Source organism: Aspergillus fumigatus, chromosome 6, assembly GCF_000002655.1.
Source record: "Aspergillus fumigatus Af293 chromosome 6, whole genome shotgun sequence".
NCBI classification, from domain to species: Eukaryota; Fungi; Ascomycota; class Eurotiomycetes; order Eurotiales; family Aspergillaceae; genus Aspergillus; species Aspergillus fumigatus.
This window is the reverse complement of record NC_007199.1, coordinates 3283685-3302469: the sequence shown is the minus strand read 5'-3', so window position 1 is coordinate 3302469 and position 18785 is coordinate 3283685. Positions and strand designations below refer to the sequence as shown.

The window sequence follows — 18785 nt, the reverse complement described above, 5'->3', positions numbered from 1 at the left end:
TGAATCAAGTGCTGTTTAATATCCTTGGGACGATAAGCTCGACGTCAAGCTCGTTCATATCCATTCATTCAAACTTGTACATTCATGCATATCAGGACATCCCCCATGACTCACGCTATATGAAGATATAATAACCAAAATCAAACCATGGTCACAAAAGGTATAGAGTACAAGGACTTCGCTACACTTTCCTCCAAAAGAAATGCAATGACTCGGAGTCAGGCACTCTTATTTACTTCTCGATATCACGGATACCGGATCAACGCTGAATATTGACAAGGAGAATGCGGGATTTGTTTGGAAGTCGGTAGGCTCACTCGTCCCGTGACTGCTTATCGAAATAACCGCCACTTGCAGTGCGACCAGAGCTGATTCTAGCAACGCCTGGCGACGTGGGTCTGGAGGTGGACAACCCAGCTTGAGACAGGAATGGGGTGCTCGGCAGCTTTATCGAGAATTCGTCCTGCGGACCTGCGACAGGTGAAGTCTCGTCGCTCTTGGCTTCCTTCTCAAACCGCTCGATCCGAATTGGAGGCGGACGGATGCTGTGAGCTTTAGTAGGACTGGAATCTAAGCTAGAATCCTCATAGAGGAATGTGGCCACAAGCACCGCGAAAGTCCCAAGGATGAACTGAAGGAGTCAAACATCAGTAACCATGTGCAGAAGTTCGTGATTGAGTGAGATACATACGTTCCCTGTGAGTTCGAAACCAAACAACCACATACTCCCCAAAGTGCTGAGAACAATGCTAATAGCAGTGGCCACGTTTCTTGCGTCCTTGTATGCATGGCTGATACAGAAAGAGGTCGTGATTCCCCCAATAGCCTGAACCATGATAGTGGACCAAACAACCCAATTATAGCCCTCAAAGAAGCCGTTTGCGGCGACCTTTTCCCCATCGAGGAAGACGACACCGATGAAGAGGGCTGGGAACAAAGAATATACGGACAACTGCACATTACGCACCCACAAAGAGGTGGATTTTACGCTGTCTTTTAGTACTTTTTCAAAGTATACCCCGGCGAGCCCCGAAGCGACGCAGGCCCCAATCGTGGCCAGCAGACCAACTGTGCTGTTCAATCGCGGCATAGCCGTCAATAGGTCCTCTTCGATGCCCTCGTAGGTTGCTGAACGCTTGTGCAAATTGGCTCGTTTTCCTCTAACAGCTTTCCATTCTTCGAATGAGCGGGGGAAAGAGTGATGCACGGCCTCGTGATCAAGTGAGATTTCATCGGTGGCTCCATCTGGCATTTGCACAAGATAGACGCCGACGAGAAGAAGAATCAGGAAACCCCATTTACGCAGCGGTATAGCTCTCTTCAGGAGAACAAGGCCACAAATGGAGCCGACGAGGAGTTTCAACTGGTACATCACCTGGAAGTTTGCGGCCTGCAAGTTGGAAAGTGCAATATATTGCAAAGAGTTCGCGAGTGTGTATAAGCTGGCAGGAATGGCAAGTTTCCAACTGTCACCGGAGAACACAGTACCGGTCAGCGAAGAGAGGAGCGACGTTGCAGGCATCGATGGGGGAGCTGATCTCGAAACTTCGTAGAGGGCCACCGTCAAGGAAATCGCAAGCTTGGTGACTTCGTTGAGAAAGACTGCGGTAGACGTGAGGTATCGCTTACCTCCAGTGGGAGGCATGACTCGGGAATAATGCAAAAGCTGTTATAGAGTAGAGTTTAGCTGGGTGTCACTCTTGCCCCAAGTCGAAGAAAAACTTACCAGTACAAACGCCGTATATTGGACCGTCAGCTACAAAGGAGAAGTCAGTAAATAGTAACTTAAACCTCAAGTTCTGACTCGGTGAAGTTCAAAAAGAAACACGCAGTCCAACCAAGAGGCCTCGAGGAAGACTAACCAATATCCAAGAACAACGTCTCAAAACACCTCCCTTCCCTGAAGACTGGCCCCGAGTGTGTTCCCCCATTGTGACAACACTATCGCTGGTGCCAGCCCCTGACAAGTGTTCGCAACGCAACCCACGGGAAGATGTAGGTTGTTGCTGATTTTGGCCTGTGTTTCTTATTCGGAAGAAAGGGACGTTGAGAAAATGCCGAGGGTCGCGAAATAGGTTGTGCGCGTGCCGATGAACAGGAAAGGGGAAAGCTCTCACGGTTTTTCAAACTAGGCCTTGCAGTCCGCCAGCAAACTGCCGCTGGGGCAGGACAAAAAGCGGCGTTTGTCCTCAGCGTGCTAGACAAAAGCCCCTCGTAGCGCGTATTTCAAAAGAAAAACCGGGGGTGACACTGCACAAGGCGGCCAGATGGAATGAAAACGACGACGTCAGATAGCGTAGATAAAAAGCGAAGACCAAGAATCAAAATGGCCTGGCCAGCAAGCGGTTCTCAGCATAAATAGAGTCCTCCACTGCGATGAGTACCTTCCAAGATTCAGACAAGGAGTCCACCGGGGAGCAATCACTGATTCTGTGTGGATTCTGGGGTACCACAAATTACCAGCTGGGGGCGGTGTGCGGGCCACGGAGAGGTCTACCTACTCTGCAAGTCTATGGTAATAATACTGAGCCTTGAGCCTTGACTCCCCCTTGTCCACCGATCGCCAGTAACAGAATACTGATGATCCGAAGTCCACCAGCTCACCAGTTTTTTTGGACGAGCCACAAAGAAAAATAGTCCAATGAATCAGTTAACATGATTGATCAACTACATGGAAAGCAACCTTTGCCATTATTATTACCTAGTTGTTATCCGTTAATTTGTTACTTCGAAATCCTTTGACTTGACCTTAGGGTCTGACGTCAGAGCCCAGTCTCGTCTCACAATGGGTCGGGTCCTCCTCGCCTCCAACTTTAGTCTGAAGGTGCTCCTTCGCTGCAAGCTGGCAAGCCACATCACCCTAGCAGTACACAGCCTGGATCGTGGGCCTGTGACACTATCCTTAACAGAAGTTCTACACACTGACCCTGATTAAATCGCGTACTGGAACGAGTTTCCCACCAGTGAATGCATTTGCTTGCTTTGCTTGACTTGGAGCCTTAGGGTGATACACGATCGGCTTTGTACACAGAGTAGTCACTTAGGTTGCAAAATTGTCTAGATCTGAAGTAAGAGAGTCACTAAACCAGCGTAATTCAATGTAGACTTGTCGTTTGCCTTCCTTATATGGGGTATTGCAGTGGAATGTTGAGATGATATGCCTTGTATGCAAGGGATTGTCAGATTCAAAGAAATATACTTAAAGTCATGTGGTATATGTTGCAATCTTGCAGTGGAGCATCGACAATGCTCTGACATAAGAGATGATCCGCCTGGTGTGGAGGGAATGACGTGGAAGAAACATGATATAAACAAGAACAAAGTAATGAGAGATCATGAGTGAGTGGCAGCTCCAGATGTGCGAGATACAAGATAAGGGAAAGAAAATCAACAAATGTCACCACCTATCTAGTGTACAGCAGCTAAACTGCGACTGGCTTGGTTCCAGTCAAGTGCCCAGATTGGGAACTCATTTGCCTCTCCCGACTCTTCAGTTGCGTCTAAGGCAATCGCCTCGCTGCTATCTGTGCGTCTTCTGGAGTGCCTTCTCTGAGCGTGAGGCACTGCGGGAGGAGGGCGATGTGGGGGCGGTTTCTGTGATGGAAGGGGTGAGAATCGGTGTATAGGCAGTGTCGGGGTCAGCGGTGATGCCCCGCTGGTAGCGGGGGATGGTAGGCTTTCAGAGTACGCCACGCTTGCGCGATTTGAGTTGATCGTTTTCTGTTCAGCATCAGAAGCAGCACCCTGAGGAATAGTACCGTCCTTGTCATGGTAGGTTGCACCTTGATCTGCACGTGACGGACGCTGAGGTGGCAGCCCCGGACTTAATCGCAAGAAGGTGTGCGAGCCGTAGAAAGAGTCACGGGAGGGCGAGGAAAGCATTGAACCCTGGTCAGGCTCGAGGCTGGTGTTATACTGTGCCTGCTGAAATATACTCGGTGTGATCTTCCCTTTCCGCTGTCTCATCGCCTCGAGAAGATGTTCTTCCTGTCTTGTCACTGCCATCACTCGACTTCTCCTATCGCGTTCTTTTTGAGATAGTGGCGGATTCCTGAATTGGCTAAAGATATCATCACTATCAGGCTCAGAGATGGTAGGTATGCCACTTGACCGACGAGATCGGCTATTCTTTGTCGAAGAAGATAATTTGCCCGCGGAAGACATTGATTGGTTTCGATGAGTAGATGAGTTGTTCGAGAGGATCTGTGGGCTACCCTTGCTGGACAGCTTGGATAATTCTACTCGTCGTAATGTCGAGGCTCGTGTGGCTTGCGCAGCGGAGGCCATACAGATCTCTGCGTCAAACTCGTCTTCAGATGTGACGATGCTGTCTCTTGCTGTGGGATTGTGAGGTTCGCCTATGCCCTTGCTTCGCTCCTCATCCCCATCGCTTTCATCTTCCGAGGACGAAAGGCACAGAACGCTGGAGTTGTTTAAATCTACATTTCTCAATGTGCTCTTGCTGCTTTTCTTTGACATTAAGCCCTTGTCGACGGCCGAGTCTTCCCGCGAGGCAGACTTGCGTGTGCTTGACGAGTGGGATTTGCGGTTTGGTTTCGGAAAGGCGCAGGCTTTTGGAGACAAGTATGTTTCTTTACTCCAGCCTCCAACAGAGCCACTGGACATCCCCCGCAACGCTTTCTCGGCGGATTGGGGACCAGGTGCTTGTGTATTTTCTGAGCTTTGTGGACGCAAGACAGATGGCCCGGATTGCGCTGATTTGATAGACTTAAGACTTTTGGAGTCATAATACTTGTCAAGGGCCATATCGAATTCGCTAGTCCTCACCGTTCGTTCAAAGGGCGTGCCCGGGTAATCCATATTCTTTGACTCTCGATCTGCTGTTGTTTTTACGTTATCGTTCTCCTGAAGGGTATTTAACTGACCGGCACGCGCTCGTGTGGGTGGTGTTTTCGTCAGTCGCTTCGCAACTGTAGGCGGTTCTGGCGCTTTCATTTGAGCGGAAGGATATTCAGAAGTCACTGAGATTGGAGACGGAGAGCTCGTCAGGCGCTGCGGGGACAAAAGAGGCGCGGCAGTGTCTCGTGGTTTGGGAAACAGTAGAGAAAGATCAATCCTTGGTGGCCGCATTTTCCGCTTTGATTCCTTGACGGGTGTTTTGGCTGGCCTTGGGTTCATTCTTGAATCTAGATTTGATCCTCGGCCCGGGCTGGCACCACCCAGTTGCGACTCGCCACTCCTTGTTGCTGCCCCGGTGCTCAGAGGTGACGAACTCTGCTCAACGGTGGGTTCTCTCGAACTGAAATAGGAGAAAAGAGTCGACGATGACCCGAACTGATGGACTTTCTTTGATGATTTCGGAAGAGGAGGACTAACATCTTGGGACAAATACTCTTGTCCCAAAAGCGGGGACGATGCTCTGACGCGAAGGTGCTGGGGTGATAGGGTTGTGTCAAGATTGGCCGACGGAAAAGGGACGAATGTGCCGCTTTTTGTCGATTTGTTTTCTGATGTTCTCATGAAACTGGCTCGGGGATTCCTCCTGGTGTCATCTTGTTTATGTTCCTGAAATGAAATATCTGTCGTTCCCAATATCTTGTGGGCTTTCGATGACTTCTCGCATCTCAGGTTCTCCTGGCTCCTGTTGCTCGTTCGCCTTCCTGTAGTCTGAGCATTCATACTCGACGACCTCAGCGGAATTGGCAATGACGGCTGAGACATAACGCAATTCCTGTTGCCGGACCACGGCAGCAGATGTAATAGTTCTGCGAAGGGAAATCGAGGTCGGGACTGAGGTCAAGGAGCAATCTCAAAATGTTGCAACTCAAATCTGGCACGTCGTCTTCGTCGGCTGTTATCGCAAAGGCGTTTAAAAAAGGCTGCTCTTTTGCTTTCCAAGGGCGGCCTTTGGGAAGATCGTTGGATTTCGGATGGTTAAGCAACCTCTAAAGGAGATATAGGATAACGAGGAAGTAGAAGTACAGTATGGGTAATAGATCTTCGAAAAGGAATCAGAGGTCAGCTTCGCAACAGCAACATCCTTGGAGAGGTCACCCTTATGCTTTTCAATGATGCACAAGAACAAGTGAACAGGGAGTCGAGTGGGACACCAATTTCAGGCCGTGCGAGCCTGGGTATTCGGTTGGCGCTATTGGTTGATCGTCTGGTATCTGGGGACGAAGAGGGAAGTACCTGAGGAGCTTCCGCTTCCAGTTAAGGGGTAACGATAGGAAGGAAAAAGGTTGTTCAAGCGCCCACATCTTAACGGCATTGGCTAAACCACATCCGATACTTGACAGAGAAAGGAGTTGAGGGAAATCCGCCAAAGTATCGTACGAGTTTAATTTGTCATAGGAAAAGTGGGCTGTGTGGACTGTGGGACGTCCAAGGTGAGCAACACCGCCCAAGCGCTAAGTACCTGTGTGATATCTACTCCGTAGATTGCAGTGCTACCACTATCACCTTGGGCTGGTTCTTAGCTGCATCAAATAGCAATGCACAGAAGACGGCATGTATGGTTGAAATGAGACTTGTGTGAGCCTTGGTAGAGGCCGTGTAATGGGTATAGCGTCAGCTAGTACATACAGGAAAGGAAATCATCGACAGGCACGCGGCGGGGCGATGCGTCAATGGATGGATGGACTCCATGGTTCAACTAATTGAAAAAAACCCATCTAAGTCTGTTAGAAGTTAGTGCCTCGAGATTAGCGGCTAGGTAATTGAATATTTTAGAACAGTTGTACGGAGAACCAGAGCCGCATTTCAGGCAGAAAGTAAAAAATGTCTACATTAGACTAGGGATGGGTTACTCCATGTCGAGTACAGCATGCTGGGATTCTCAGGGGTTATTAATAGTATCAAGTCCGACAGTACGGGTGTATTGGTCCTCGGTTTGAAGATCAACCTGAAAAGCGAGGAAAGATAGCGTTCTGCTCCCCTCTGCATACTTTCTGTAGTTTCCAGGAAGTTTTCTAAGAATTCAATAGTCGGAGCATGGATTCGTGATCGTCCTTCGGATCGGGACACAATGAGACGTATTGGGCGCTTTTGATTTTGACACGTGCTATTCCACGCGGAATGCTTCAACGATAATCAGTCTCCTGTCTGCGAATTTATTGACGTCTCTCCATGATCATGGCTTTCCTCGGATGTACCTTTGCTTTGTATGATATCAACTCGGCGACTGGAGACAATACGGAGTAGGCACGACAAAACTGCACGGAATAATAATAACGGGCATTGGTTGTGCCAGCAATTCCGAGAAAAAGGGTGGACACTGACAAGAGAGTTTAAGGGGTAAAACCACTCGCTTGGGACTTCATCCAACACTGGTTCTGCCACCAACTCGATCGATGGGGCCAAATAATAATAGTGCTAGATATTAATTATGGAGCTACCCCGTGCCAGGAACTGGTTCATGGCTTGAACTATTATTTGGCTTGCATCAGTCCTGAATTTCCTGATTAAAGTCGAAATCGACGTCGATCACCCTCCCGCTCACCAAGGCCACACTCTGGTAGGCTTGCCTGGAGGGTGCATAGTCAGGGGCCAAGTGCTACTGATTGGAAGACTTTCTTGCTCCATTCTCCTCGTCATCCACAATAGAGGAAACTCTGCCAAAGTACTCCGTAGAATACTGCAAGTACTAAGGTAGTTAGACCTACGGAGCTAAGCTGATTTCCTTCTCCGGTAACCGATGAGCTTCAGAGTTCAAACACCAGTAAGATGAAATCTGATTTGATTGTTGGATATGTGCGTCTTGTTTTCTGTCTAGCGATCGACTATACGGAGTACTCTGTACAATTGTTGCAATGCGTGACATGACGGATCGCCCTCAATAGTCGAAAGACGTGTAGATCTATTGCCCATAAGGGCAAGATCTGCATCACTGGTCTCTTGGTTCGAATCAACGAAGCTCAATGCCTTAGCAACACGCCATCAATATTCGTGCTGGCCAGGTTTTATTCTAAAATTCCCTGCCATTTTATTGCGATACTAGGTGAAGAACATCTCCACTGACAGTCGAGGAATATGATTAACGATCAACTGAGCCCACTCCTTATCCAGATTTACATCGACCAGATTAACTTTATGCCAGGAAGGGGCAATGGACGTCACTGACAGTCCACTGATGGATGCGAATGATTGTCGTACCCCGGCATCAAGATCTGTCGCACGTACCGAAATGCGGACAGGTGTAGATCAACTCACCCACTTGGTCGATTCTTGAAATCTGAATTGTGAAATTCCAAATACAGTTAAATCTACTGTTTGCAACATGCCCAAAGGGGTGGCAGTGCTGAATCCAGGCGACAGTATTCTTGACAAACCCGTTGTTTCACCTAAGCCACCGACCACTCATCCTCACTGTTCTTTCTACTCCGTATCTATCTACTATCTACAGGAGCAGACAGACTACAGAGCACCTGAAACTACGCAGTATTGCTGGCGAAAGAAGCAAGGGATACCGTAGTGCAAGAGTTACGGTGATACATCGGAAATTTGGAGCGATACCTAACCCGGAGAATTGGATCGATCCAACGGCGGAGATCTCTTTGGCGTCGTTGATGCATCAGATTCATGAACCTCCAACTCTTGACTCCTTCGTTGGGTAGGTAAAAGAATGGATAAGCTTCAATCAAGCTGAGTAGCTGGTTTCAGTCTCAACAGCGGCCTTCGTTGGGCTCTAGAGCCCTAATAACCTAGGCTTGCTTCGTCCCGCACACAGACTATCAAGGTCGCTGTTGATAATTGTGGATGACTGCTCTCGAGCGTAAGGTATCACAAATAGCCAGCTGTGGCAATCCGAAGTAAACCGATCTCTCGATGAGTTGAACACGGAACACCTTGCTACAGCCAAGTGGTCACACGAAGCGGGGCTGCAGGAATCGCAGCTAGTTACGAAGGATTCCTCCGGTATAGCTAGCTAGAGACCCTGCAGATGGATCATGGATGCATCATGAAGTCCAATTCATAGCACATGTGTTGCAAGCTGGGATCGCTGTCTTCGGCTTGGTAGATGGGAGTCTGGTTTCTTCCCTGCTTCACATGTTCTCACATGTAAAATTGAATCCGTTGATGGTCAGGAATACAAGTTATGGTCACAGCTACGTGAGTCTGGCTGGCAGTACGACAACATTGGCTACTCAAGTTATCAACCATTAAAAGTTGTCATCAAATGTTCGATACTAGTACATCTATCATGTCAATAATAATTCATACAGAACATCGTTCAGCTAGAACCCAACTCTTGCCGTTGTTCATTTTCTCGTCTTACTGTTTCCTCTTGCTCTTCGATGGCAACCTTCCTAAACCCCTTTCCCCTCTGGATCGAGGGATCCTAGGTCGCAAGGATAGGGATAACCCTTAGACCAGGAGCCCTGCGGGCACGAAGGTATGAGGACAATTTTGGAAAAGGGAAAAAAAAAGGACGGCTCAGTTGCTTCCAGATGAATTTCTGCGGAGCTGTAAGCTTCGGGAAACTGACTTCGGCGCCTCATGATTCTCGACTCGCTGGCTTGATTTTCGTCAAGCAGCGCTGCAGCGGTTGCACAAAATCGTACAGAAGAGGAACATAACTGAACCTATTTCAAAGTACCCGTTCATCCTCGCTCGTTGAAGCGCCGATATCAATCAGCCGAGAGTAATTGCTGATTTTGCGTCTTTTCCTGCTGCTACGCCGAAGTGCGCCCTCGCTACTCGATGGGCTATCGAGCCCTTCCTTCTGGGAAGCCATTGAGTTATCAACAGGAGTGTCTTTTAAGCCGTGAGTTCCGCCAAGGTGGCTATCAATGGCTTGTGCCTGCGTCGATGGCTGATTGCTGTTCCTGTCAAGGTCATCGGAGTCGTCATCATTTTGGTAGTTCTCCGGCCATTGCTTTCTCTTGCGCGCACTGTTATCCACCGCCGGTTTACCGAGAGACTCTGCTCGTTTCGGAGTTTCCTGGTCTCTTCCCACGTTTGCTTCCATAACCGGAGCCTGATCTCGCGAAGCTGGCCCCGCTGAGGAGCCAGGTAGAACATACTACGATAGACTTAGAACTCGAAACTTGTTCATGGCATGAAGACACTCACGTGGTGCCCAATCTTTGCCATTGGGTTGAGTATTTCTTCTTTCATCTTCTGCTGGATTTCCTCCGAGGGCGAGATCTTGAATTTAGGCAAGCCTTTCTTCAGAAATCCCTTTTGTTTGTAACCGGGAGTTGGCTGAAGGATGTTTTGCTTTTTCAGTATATCAGTAATCTGAATAATAGTTTGCCCATTGCAGTCTGCAACTCATCAGTCGAATTCACAGTTGACACCGACGGTTGAACTTACGGAGTTTTTGAGTAAATAGTGAAGTGTGACTTGGATAGCCTTCATCCATGATGATCCTAAGGGCTCGTCTCAAGAGCACCAGACTGGTCATTTCGCTCAGCAACCGGACCTCATTGGGCTCAAGTAGGCACTGGTAGCACGCATGGACATCAGGAATTCTGGGATCGTTCGAGCTGCCAAATCCGTAGCATGCCGCATGCTGGCGTGAATGGCAGAAAACACACTCAATCTGCTAGACTTAGCATTCAGCATCTCCAAAACATAACAAGCTTACCATTTCCGATTCCTCTCCATCCCATCCGCATTGACATCGAACGCTTTGCTGATTCTGGTTTCCCTCGCCGAAAGTCCTACCTCGTTGCCCGACGTGCTTCTGGATCTCGGCAACTTTCTTCTGTGACAGTATAGTCCCGTGGCCTGGATGCACGTCTCCCTTATTGACATGGTCAACTGCGGGTCTGAGGTTGATTGGTTGGGTTGGAACGAGTTCACTGTCCGGCAGAGGGGATGTCCTCTGGGTCTGCTTTGGTAAGCTATGTCATCTATGCTCATGGCTTCAATCGGACTCCTTACAGGAATCATCATCTGCAACTTCTCTCTCTCAGTGATATCTTGGATTGCTTCCTGAGACATGTCTGTGGAACGAACCGCTGTTAAAGGTAAGCCCCACCCGAAGTCATCTCTTTTTTGTATGTCACTTCTTACATTGTATTTTTAAGTCATCCTCGTCAAATTTCTCTTCTGCAAGTCCAATTTCCTCAGATCGGTGCACCACGTCTCTATATTCGAGGTTCATGGGCACCTTCGGGATAGTTTCCGATCCCTCTGGGTCGGGTCCCGTCCATTTGAGGGATGTCACTTTTAGTCCCACCCTTATGAAATTAGTTAAGGAGACAAATCTGACTGTAAAAGACGCCTACGTATGCCATCCGCTATTCATTGCTCCGCAAAACTGGGTTGCCTTGCTCCAGTTCTCATCAAGTGGATATTTGATCACGTCATTCATCGCGCCGGTGAACCCGGGAGGCTCATACTCCGGCGGACAATCATCGGTATAGAATAAGTGGATTCCCAGATTCCTTTTATCTGTCAAAGAATTAGCCAGCATGCCTCTTATATAAGCGAGGAGGAGAATACTTGGAAGGTTGGGTAGGAAGGTACTGAGTGTAATCAGTCTTCGAACTATCGTCTCTAGACCGACTCTGGCTGTCTGAGCAGACTTCAAATCGGCGACACAGCCCACAGGATTGATCGACAGACTCTCCAGACGACTTTTCACACCGCCAGAACCTCTCGAGTATTTGAAGGTGAAAGTATAGGTCTCCAGGACATTTTCTGGCCTATTTTTGTCAACAAGAATGGTGAATTGAATGGCATTGAGGACATTTCTCTTGAGTGCATCGAATATGCCGTTTTCCTACTCCCATCAATGGTCTGAATATAGATCAAGGTAGACAGCAGACGCACCAGAACATCGAGTATCGTATTAGCCTTGGGGTCGGAATCACGGACGATGATCTTCAGTGGCTGTCCCCTCCTCCCTGTCCCGAAGGGGACTTGTGAAAGAGCTCCGGTTCCTCCAGGGCGCGGTTTTCCATCTATAAACTCTCTGTATGATAAAGCGTTTTCCCTCTGAGCCTCTTTCAGATCTCGATCATCGAAGCACGGGAGCGGTAGAAACTCGCTATGGGAAGCACAGATCAGAACGTCTGTTAATATGGCACAAGGCGAGGACAAACTGACCGGAGATAAAACAACGTCCCGAGCTATAAATATCCGATTAACCTTAGTGGAGAGATAAATCAAATTCGGCCAGGTGTACTCACCGAGACGTGCAGCATGATCTGTACCAATTCTAGGCTTTGCTGCTGTTTCAAGGCTGTGCTTTCTTCAACTATCGATCTCGAGATATTATCCACTTCGGCCTGGCTTTCAGTCTGTGCAGAGGCGTCACCTTTCGACAAGAGGCCTTGGAAAATAGGAGTTGGCTGTAGTTGGACCGTCGACACAGGACCGGTAAATTTGATTCGGGCCATTCTGAGCAATTTTCTCTGATGCACCCCTATACGTAAGTGGTTTAAGAACAGCAGAGACAAGGAAATGCGAAGCTGATTTCGGGTGAGATTTCGTGCCAGACGTTAATATGGTTGCAGATAAGATAGTTAGAGTTGACCTGAGATCAAGGTCATTGTGACGCGAGAGAAAGACGATGGTAAAGGTTCTGGGGTCAGCAGCTGTTGTTCTGTAGAGGTACCTCCCCGCACGCCTCAGCAACGACTCAGCTACAACCCGGCAAGGTCAATCGACACAGGTGGGTGCATAGTTCAGGGGAAATAATGATAGTAAGGCTCACTAAGCATTGGTGAGATAAGTTTCCCGCTTCAATCCCAGGTGGTATACGGAGTAGTCCAAAGACGGAACCATGAGCTTTCAATGTAGGGTAGGGAAGCGGGGATATCGGAGATTCCAGATGTCACTTGAGTGACGTTTATCTAGGTGCCTGTCTACCGGGCCACTGGGATTTAAGGAAAGCCAGGCTTGCTTATGGAACCATGTTCCTTTCCACATTTTTCTTTCCTGCTTTTGGATCTTCTGCGACTACTTGTCTTTTCAGTTTGGCCATCCTTGTGATTTTCATCCTTAGCTCTCTACGGTGTCTCTTGTGACGATATGTTTGATGATATGTTTCCCGGTCTTGGCACACCCACTCAAACAATCCGTGGTCTACTCCATATCTATCTACATATTGGAAGAAGTTGCTGCTCTGGCCCTTCACTGTAGATCAGGGACTATGTTGTTCGATTTTTCCGATGCTCTTCCTACGCCCTCTTCTTTTTTTGTAGTTACATACCCAAGCAACCACAACTATGAACCGAGCACGAGCATTGAAGAATTCCTGTAGTATCTCTGGGGCCTGGTATGTGAACGACACCCAATTGTCTCAGTGAGGCTGGCTGGATCGGGTGAACGAGAACGATAACGGCTTCGATAGGCTCTGCTCTTGAACCGGGGTACGTCGCATGTTCCAGACATGCTGTATCCAGCTCCTGCGTCATCAAGATAAGGCGCTGGAACACGATTCTATCCCAGCCTCGAGTTTGTCTCAAAACTGCATATTTACAATTCAGCAGCGTCAGCTTTGATCACTCTCCAATGCCTCTAGATATAGTGCTCAGAGCCGACTGAGAAAGATTGCATAAGCAAGATTACTCCGTGCTCAGTATACTGTCACCCCTGAAAAACGCGAAATACATGACTAGGAATACCGAAACACTGATCTGTCAGGACCGGCTATCTGCAATGCATTTGTACAAGTATTCACATATTTGATATGGAGCCGAGCAGTGTACAGAGTACGTGATGGTTAAGGTCGGCTCAAAGCGAACCTAAAAAAAGATAGCGTTCCAATTCCACACAATATGTAATGGCAGACTTACCTTATCCGGCCACTTCCCCGCAATCCTTGGTTCAAATTCTGGACTTTGTCATCTCCTGCATGACAAACATGATATAGGATGATGGGAATCATACACCAGCCAGGCTGGGTTCTGTCGATTCTGGAGCAGCGCCTTCTAGCTATGATGATTTTCCATATTTCAGTCCTGCAGAGGCCGTTCTTGTCTAGTGGAATTATTCTTTTTACATGTGAGGAATTCTAAGAATTGGGCCCCAGAACTTCATTCCGCCCCACTATATCACGTGTGGTTCTGTGGTCATGGAGTGAGTGGCAATGGCACACCTTACATATCGTCGTTAAGTGATCTGTATGATGGAACAGCTAAATTTCATGTCATGATACTGATCATAGTAGGGGTGAGATGATGAGATATAGTCGATGTGCCCTTGCTATGTAGGATAGTATATGATGTAGTTTAGAAGTCAAGGCGTAACTCTTTCTTACCCGAAGGATCTCCAGTATATGGCCAGGCTATTTTGGTCTCTCTAGAAGTATGACAGTACAATTAGAGAAATCACTCTGTATGTCTTAGAAAGGGAGAAATGAACCCTATCACTTGTATGGTCCCTTTAGGGAAGTTCTCGAAGTTATTTATCGTTCGTTGGCACTATTTTATGTAACTCAGGACGGCAAATCACGAACCCGCCTTGCCTCATAACAATCAAGATGTTTTCCTGATGTCGCCCTCATCATCCGAAATTCCTCTAGAAATCGCTCTACCCACAAATATCATTGTGTGTTTGATTGAATCCCCTACCTTTTTTCCTTGCGAAGCCTCTTTGAATCCTCTTTTCGCTTATTCACCCGATCGTTATCACTTATCATCATTCCGATAACCCCCTTCCATCAACTAGTCTAACTAGCAGTACATAGGTACCGCAGTTGGGTGCCTTAGTCCTTACTAGCCTCGGAGAAGCACCAAAAAGCCTTGCCAGAGGAGGGACGACCAACCACCTCCCAGTGATGGTCCAGCTCTCTCGATCATTCTCCGCCGCCCAACTGTTCCAACATCTTTCTTGTCAGCTGCAGCATTTCAATCCTTGCTAACACCACCGTTTCTCTCCCACTCGTTCCCCCCTCTTTTTCACACGGGAACTCTCTTATGACAATCATGTTCTGAATTATTCTCTCGCTTTTTCATCAAAGATTTCAGGGTATCAACTCTGTCTCTGCGAGCCTATCGTGCTATCAGACACTGTGCCCTCTCCCACAAGTGGCCATTAATTTCCCCGAAGGCTGGTTGTCCTGCTCTGCATCGTTCAAGACTCGCTTCGTGTCGTCACTGCATTAGGTGCATAGGTCAACAGTTTTTTACATAATCCCAAAAGTTAGCGATTTGGCCCTCTATCATCGAGTCAAGACGCGTCTCTCGCCCCTGGCCCACTCTCCGTTTACCTCCCAGCGAACGTTGTCAGCAGCAAGAAATCCAATATGGACCAACTAGATGCCAACAATGACCTGGATCATCGAGCGGCCAATAGTACTATTGGCCAATTTTCTTTCGCTCCTGCTACTCGAACGACTGTCGTGACTACCACTACCACTACCACTACCACATTTCCTCCTCTTGTCATCAAATCTCCTCGAGCGACGAGAGATCTCGATCCTAAGCTATATCCCCTGGCCTCTTCTCCCACTCCTACGTCGTTGAGGAACATCAAATTTGAACTCGGCGGGAAAACCGTCGTGTTCAACGAGCCGGAAGATGCAACAGTGGCTATCAAAGAGGTACCGTTCTCCCAAATCATATCCGTTAGAGTGTGACTTCACTCTCCGTTTACTTCCATGCGTATTACATTGCATATCCCGAATGTCCTGTCAGCTAAATTGACTTTTACAGGTGAACGAGACAAACAACGCGTTGAAAGCCTCGAATGGTTTTGTACAATCCGTCACTTCATACACTACTTCAGATAATGCCCAAACGTCCCGTCGTCTAGTATCCGCTCGATTATCCAGCCAGCCGTCCAACCCATCCAGCGCGAAACGTCGGCCAGCATCAGTCATAGATTCCCACCAATCTTCTACAAGGCTACGTCCCGGTAGACTTCCGTCGGAGCCCTCGTGTCGTCAGATCCGGCCTCATCTCTCCTCAGCCACGTACACGGCTGGCTTGGCGACTCCGGAGACCGAATCCAGCAGTTACAACTTGAGTGACTACGCGATGCCTCGAAGAAGAGTACATAGTGCGGCCATACCTCGCAGAGAGACTTTACTACGCTCGCCTCTGTCTTCAGAAGTTGAAAGCCAGGAAGTGTTGCAGGATCCTGGTGCAGAATCGGTATTAGGAAAAGAAGAACTTCGCGCACTTCGCGCTAAGGCGGTTATTTGGGAGAGAGATCAACATATTAGTCGACATAGGGACAACGCATCCTCGAGACCGGCACCCCAACTTGCCACTCCGGTGGTAAACGGTGATAGAGCTGCGGGCGTGAACACTGCAAGCCAAGGCACTGATTACGACGGGTCGGAAGAGTCGTTTCAGCAGGCACAAACGGAACCCGCATCCCAGATTTCGGCCATTGAAAATCTTGTTGCCAATGACATGTGCTTACCCAGCCCCAGCTTGTCGCCTGTGGCTGCCCTGAATGCAATGAATGTGGATTCCTCTTTTGAGTCGGCAGAAGACCAAGAGATGGATACGGACTCAAGCCTCGATAATAATGCCTCTCGACTTTCAAACGTACGGCACTTGGACGATTCAAAGACCCATAATCTGTCTCCTTCCAGATCTGGAAATCTGCCGGGCGCTTCAGAAATCCGGCGTGCTTCGTCTTTGATGGATATACCCAGTGTACTGGACTTTTTTGACTCGGTTCCAGAAGAACTGAAAACTTACCTGATGTATCAGTTTTTGAGGAGGTGCCCCAAGCCAACGCTGCATTTTGTGGCCGACGTCGTCAATCCAGCTTTGAAGTGCGATTTCCTTGCGCTTCTTCCTCTGGAGCTTAGTCTCAACATTGTCAAGTATTTCGACGTTCAAACCATGTGTCGTGCAGCACAAGTGTCCAAGAAATGGAGGCATATCATTAATTCCGATGAGAAGACTTGGAAAGATCTATTTGACAGGGATGGATACGTTCTCACAGATGGTGAATTGGAACGTGCAATTAAAGAAGGTTGGGGATGGCAGTTTCCACATGGGGATGACGACTGGGAAAAAGACCTGAGTTCGTCTGCAGTCATAAAACCTGAACCAGATTGTGCTCCGGGACCCGCTTTCTCTTCCTTGCCAGGAGAATCTGGTGAACGGGCTCTGTCTGTAAGTCGTCGACCGAAAAGGAAGGCCACTCGCATCTCGGGTCGCAAATTTGCGAAGAGAAAAATTTCCTCTAGTAATACGGATTCATCAGATTCCTCAGGTTGGAGAAACGGAGTAACTGCAACTGAGGGACCATATGCAGCCGCGAATGCTGCAGCTGCAGCTGTCCCATACCCAGAAATTGGCCTACCGTCTCTCAGGGGTCTTCATTTGTTCAAGTCCCTCTACCAGCGCCACCATTCGATTCATAAAGGCTGGATGAAACCGAATGTGAAACCGAAACACATTGCCTTTCGCGCTCATGATCGCCACGTAGTTACTTGCCTCCAGTTTGACACCGACAAGGTTTTGACAGGAAGTGACGACACAAACATCAACGTCTACGATACGAAGACGGGCGCCTTGAGAGCGACTCTGGAAGGCCATGAGGGGGGGGTTTGGGCCCTGGAATATCACGGCAACACTCTTGTGTCTGGATCCACAGACAGGTCGGTGAGAGTTTGGGATATCGAGAGGGCAAGATGCACTCAAATTTTTCATGGACATACCTCGACAGTCCGTTGTCTGCAAATTGTTCTGCCAGTCCAAGTTGGTACCAGTGCTGACGGCACACCCGAAATGATGCCTAAAGAACCAATCATCATAACTGGTTCGCGCGACTCTAGTTTGCGAGTTTGGAAACTCCCGAAACCAGGTGATCCGGTGTACTACCAGAGTGGACCCCATGCCGATGATACTGATTGCCCTTATTTCATCCGTGTTCTTACTGGTCATCAGCACTCTGTCCGTGCAATCGCTGCGCACGGTGACACTTTGGTTAGCGGGAGTTATGATTGTACCGTGAGAGTGTGGAAAATATCGACTGGAGAGACTATTCACCGACTTCAGGGCCATACACTCAAGGTATACAGCGTTGTACTTGACCACAAAAGGAATCGATGCATCAGCGGTTCAATGGACAACACAGTCAAAGTGTGGTCTCTCGATACTGGCTCGATCATTTACAACCTAGAAGGTCATAGTTCACTTGTGGGTCTTCTTGATTTGAAGTGCGACCGTTTGGTCTCTGCGGCTGCAGACTCTACTTTGAGGATCTGGGATCCTGAAACTGGTCAATGCAAGAGCAGGCTGAGCGCGCATACTGGTGCCATTACCTGCTTTCAGCATGATGGCCAGAAGGTAATCTCGGGATCTGATCGGACGTTAAAGATGTGGGATGTGCGGAATGGGGAGTGCGTTCGAGATCTACTTACGGACCTGAGCGGTGTATGGCAGGTCAAATTCAATGATCGAAGATGCGTTGCTGCAGTACAGCGCGATGCTCTCACGTATATTGAGGTAAGTCGTGGAAGTGTCTGTCAATCTGCCACCATCATCATTAACCATCTTCAGGTCCTTGACTTTGGGGCTTCTCGCGACGGTGTCCCGGAGGATCAGTTGGGGAGACGGATAGTTGTCAACCGATGGGGACAGGAGATCGGTGACAATGCTGACGAAGATTACGATCTATCTGACGGCTGACGCCATTGATTCAGACTACTGGGCTCGTCAGTGCTTCGCCAGCTGGCATGGCTCGGAGCACTTCGGTCACCAGATTAGCAACGTTTGCCACTTTTATTCTTTTCACCTGCCCTATTTCCTCTTCCTCTCTGCCCCTCAAGCCATGAAATGTTTAGATACCCTTTATCCACAGACTTGTTATTTATCGAGAGGCTTTGCATAGCGTGGTCAGCATTCATTGTCATGCATGCTGGGAAATGACGGAAATGGCGTTCTGACTTTCGAAAA

At 48.4% G+C, this 18785-nt stretch overlaps 4 protein-coding genes across 4 annotated transcripts; 1 reads left to right on the top strand and 3 right to left on the bottom strand.

Annotated features, from left to right (window-relative positions):
- Positions 1–5: 5 nt before the first annotated feature.
- On the bottom strand, positions 6–2578 carry AFUA_6G13070 (putative UDP-galactose transporter). The gene is made up of 5 exons (XM_746091.2): positions 2498–2578; positions 1863–2441; positions 1727–1756; positions 692–1666; positions 6–631 (listed from the first exon to the last, which is right to left on the bottom strand). Exons 2-5 carry the CDS (start codon positions 1929–1931, stop codon positions 314–316), a joined length of 1392 nt encoding a protein of 463 aa, XP_751184.2. The 5' UTR covers positions 1932–2441; positions 2498–2578; the 3' UTR covers positions 6–313.
- A 281-nt stretch (positions 2579–2859) lies between these two features.
- Positions 2860–6486, bottom strand: AFUA_6G13060 (uncharacterized protein). Its single transcript, XM_746090.2, has 2 exons — positions 6016–6486; positions 2860–5959 (listed from the first exon to the last, which is right to left on the bottom strand). The coding sequence occupies exon 2, from the start codon at positions 5680–5682 to the stop codon at positions 3409–3411; it is 2274 nt and encodes a 757-aa protein (XP_751183.1). The 5' UTR covers positions 5683–5959; positions 6016–6486; the 3' UTR covers positions 2860–3408.
- Positions 6487–9060: 2574 nt separating this feature from the next.
- AFUA_6G13050 (uncharacterized protein) lies at positions 9061–12718 on the bottom strand. Its single transcript, XM_077805111.1, has 11 exons — positions 12105–12718; positions 12022–12044; positions 11746–11962; positions 11416–11695; positions 11199–11364; positions 10984–11150; positions 10852–10928; positions 10553–10798; positions 10279–10507; positions 10036–10229; positions 9061–9985 (listed from the first exon to the last, which is right to left on the bottom strand). Exons 1-11 carry the CDS (start codon positions 12312–12314, stop codon positions 9551–9553), a joined length of 2244 nt encoding a protein of 747 aa, XP_077661242.1. The 5' UTR covers positions 12315–12718; the 3' UTR covers positions 9061–9550.
- Positions 12719–14617: 1899 nt separating this feature from the next.
- Positions 14618–18518, top strand: AFUA_6G13030 (F-box/WD repeat-containing protein; the record flags this gene model as incomplete). Its single annotated transcript, XM_077805110.1, has 3 exons — positions 14618–15463; positions 15576–18335; positions 18390–18518. Exons 1-3 carry the CDS (start codon positions 15167–15169, stop codon positions 18516–18518), a joined length of 3186 nt encoding a protein of 1061 aa, XP_077661241.1. The 5' UTR covers positions 14618–15166.
- Positions 18519–18785: the final 267 nt, after the last annotated feature.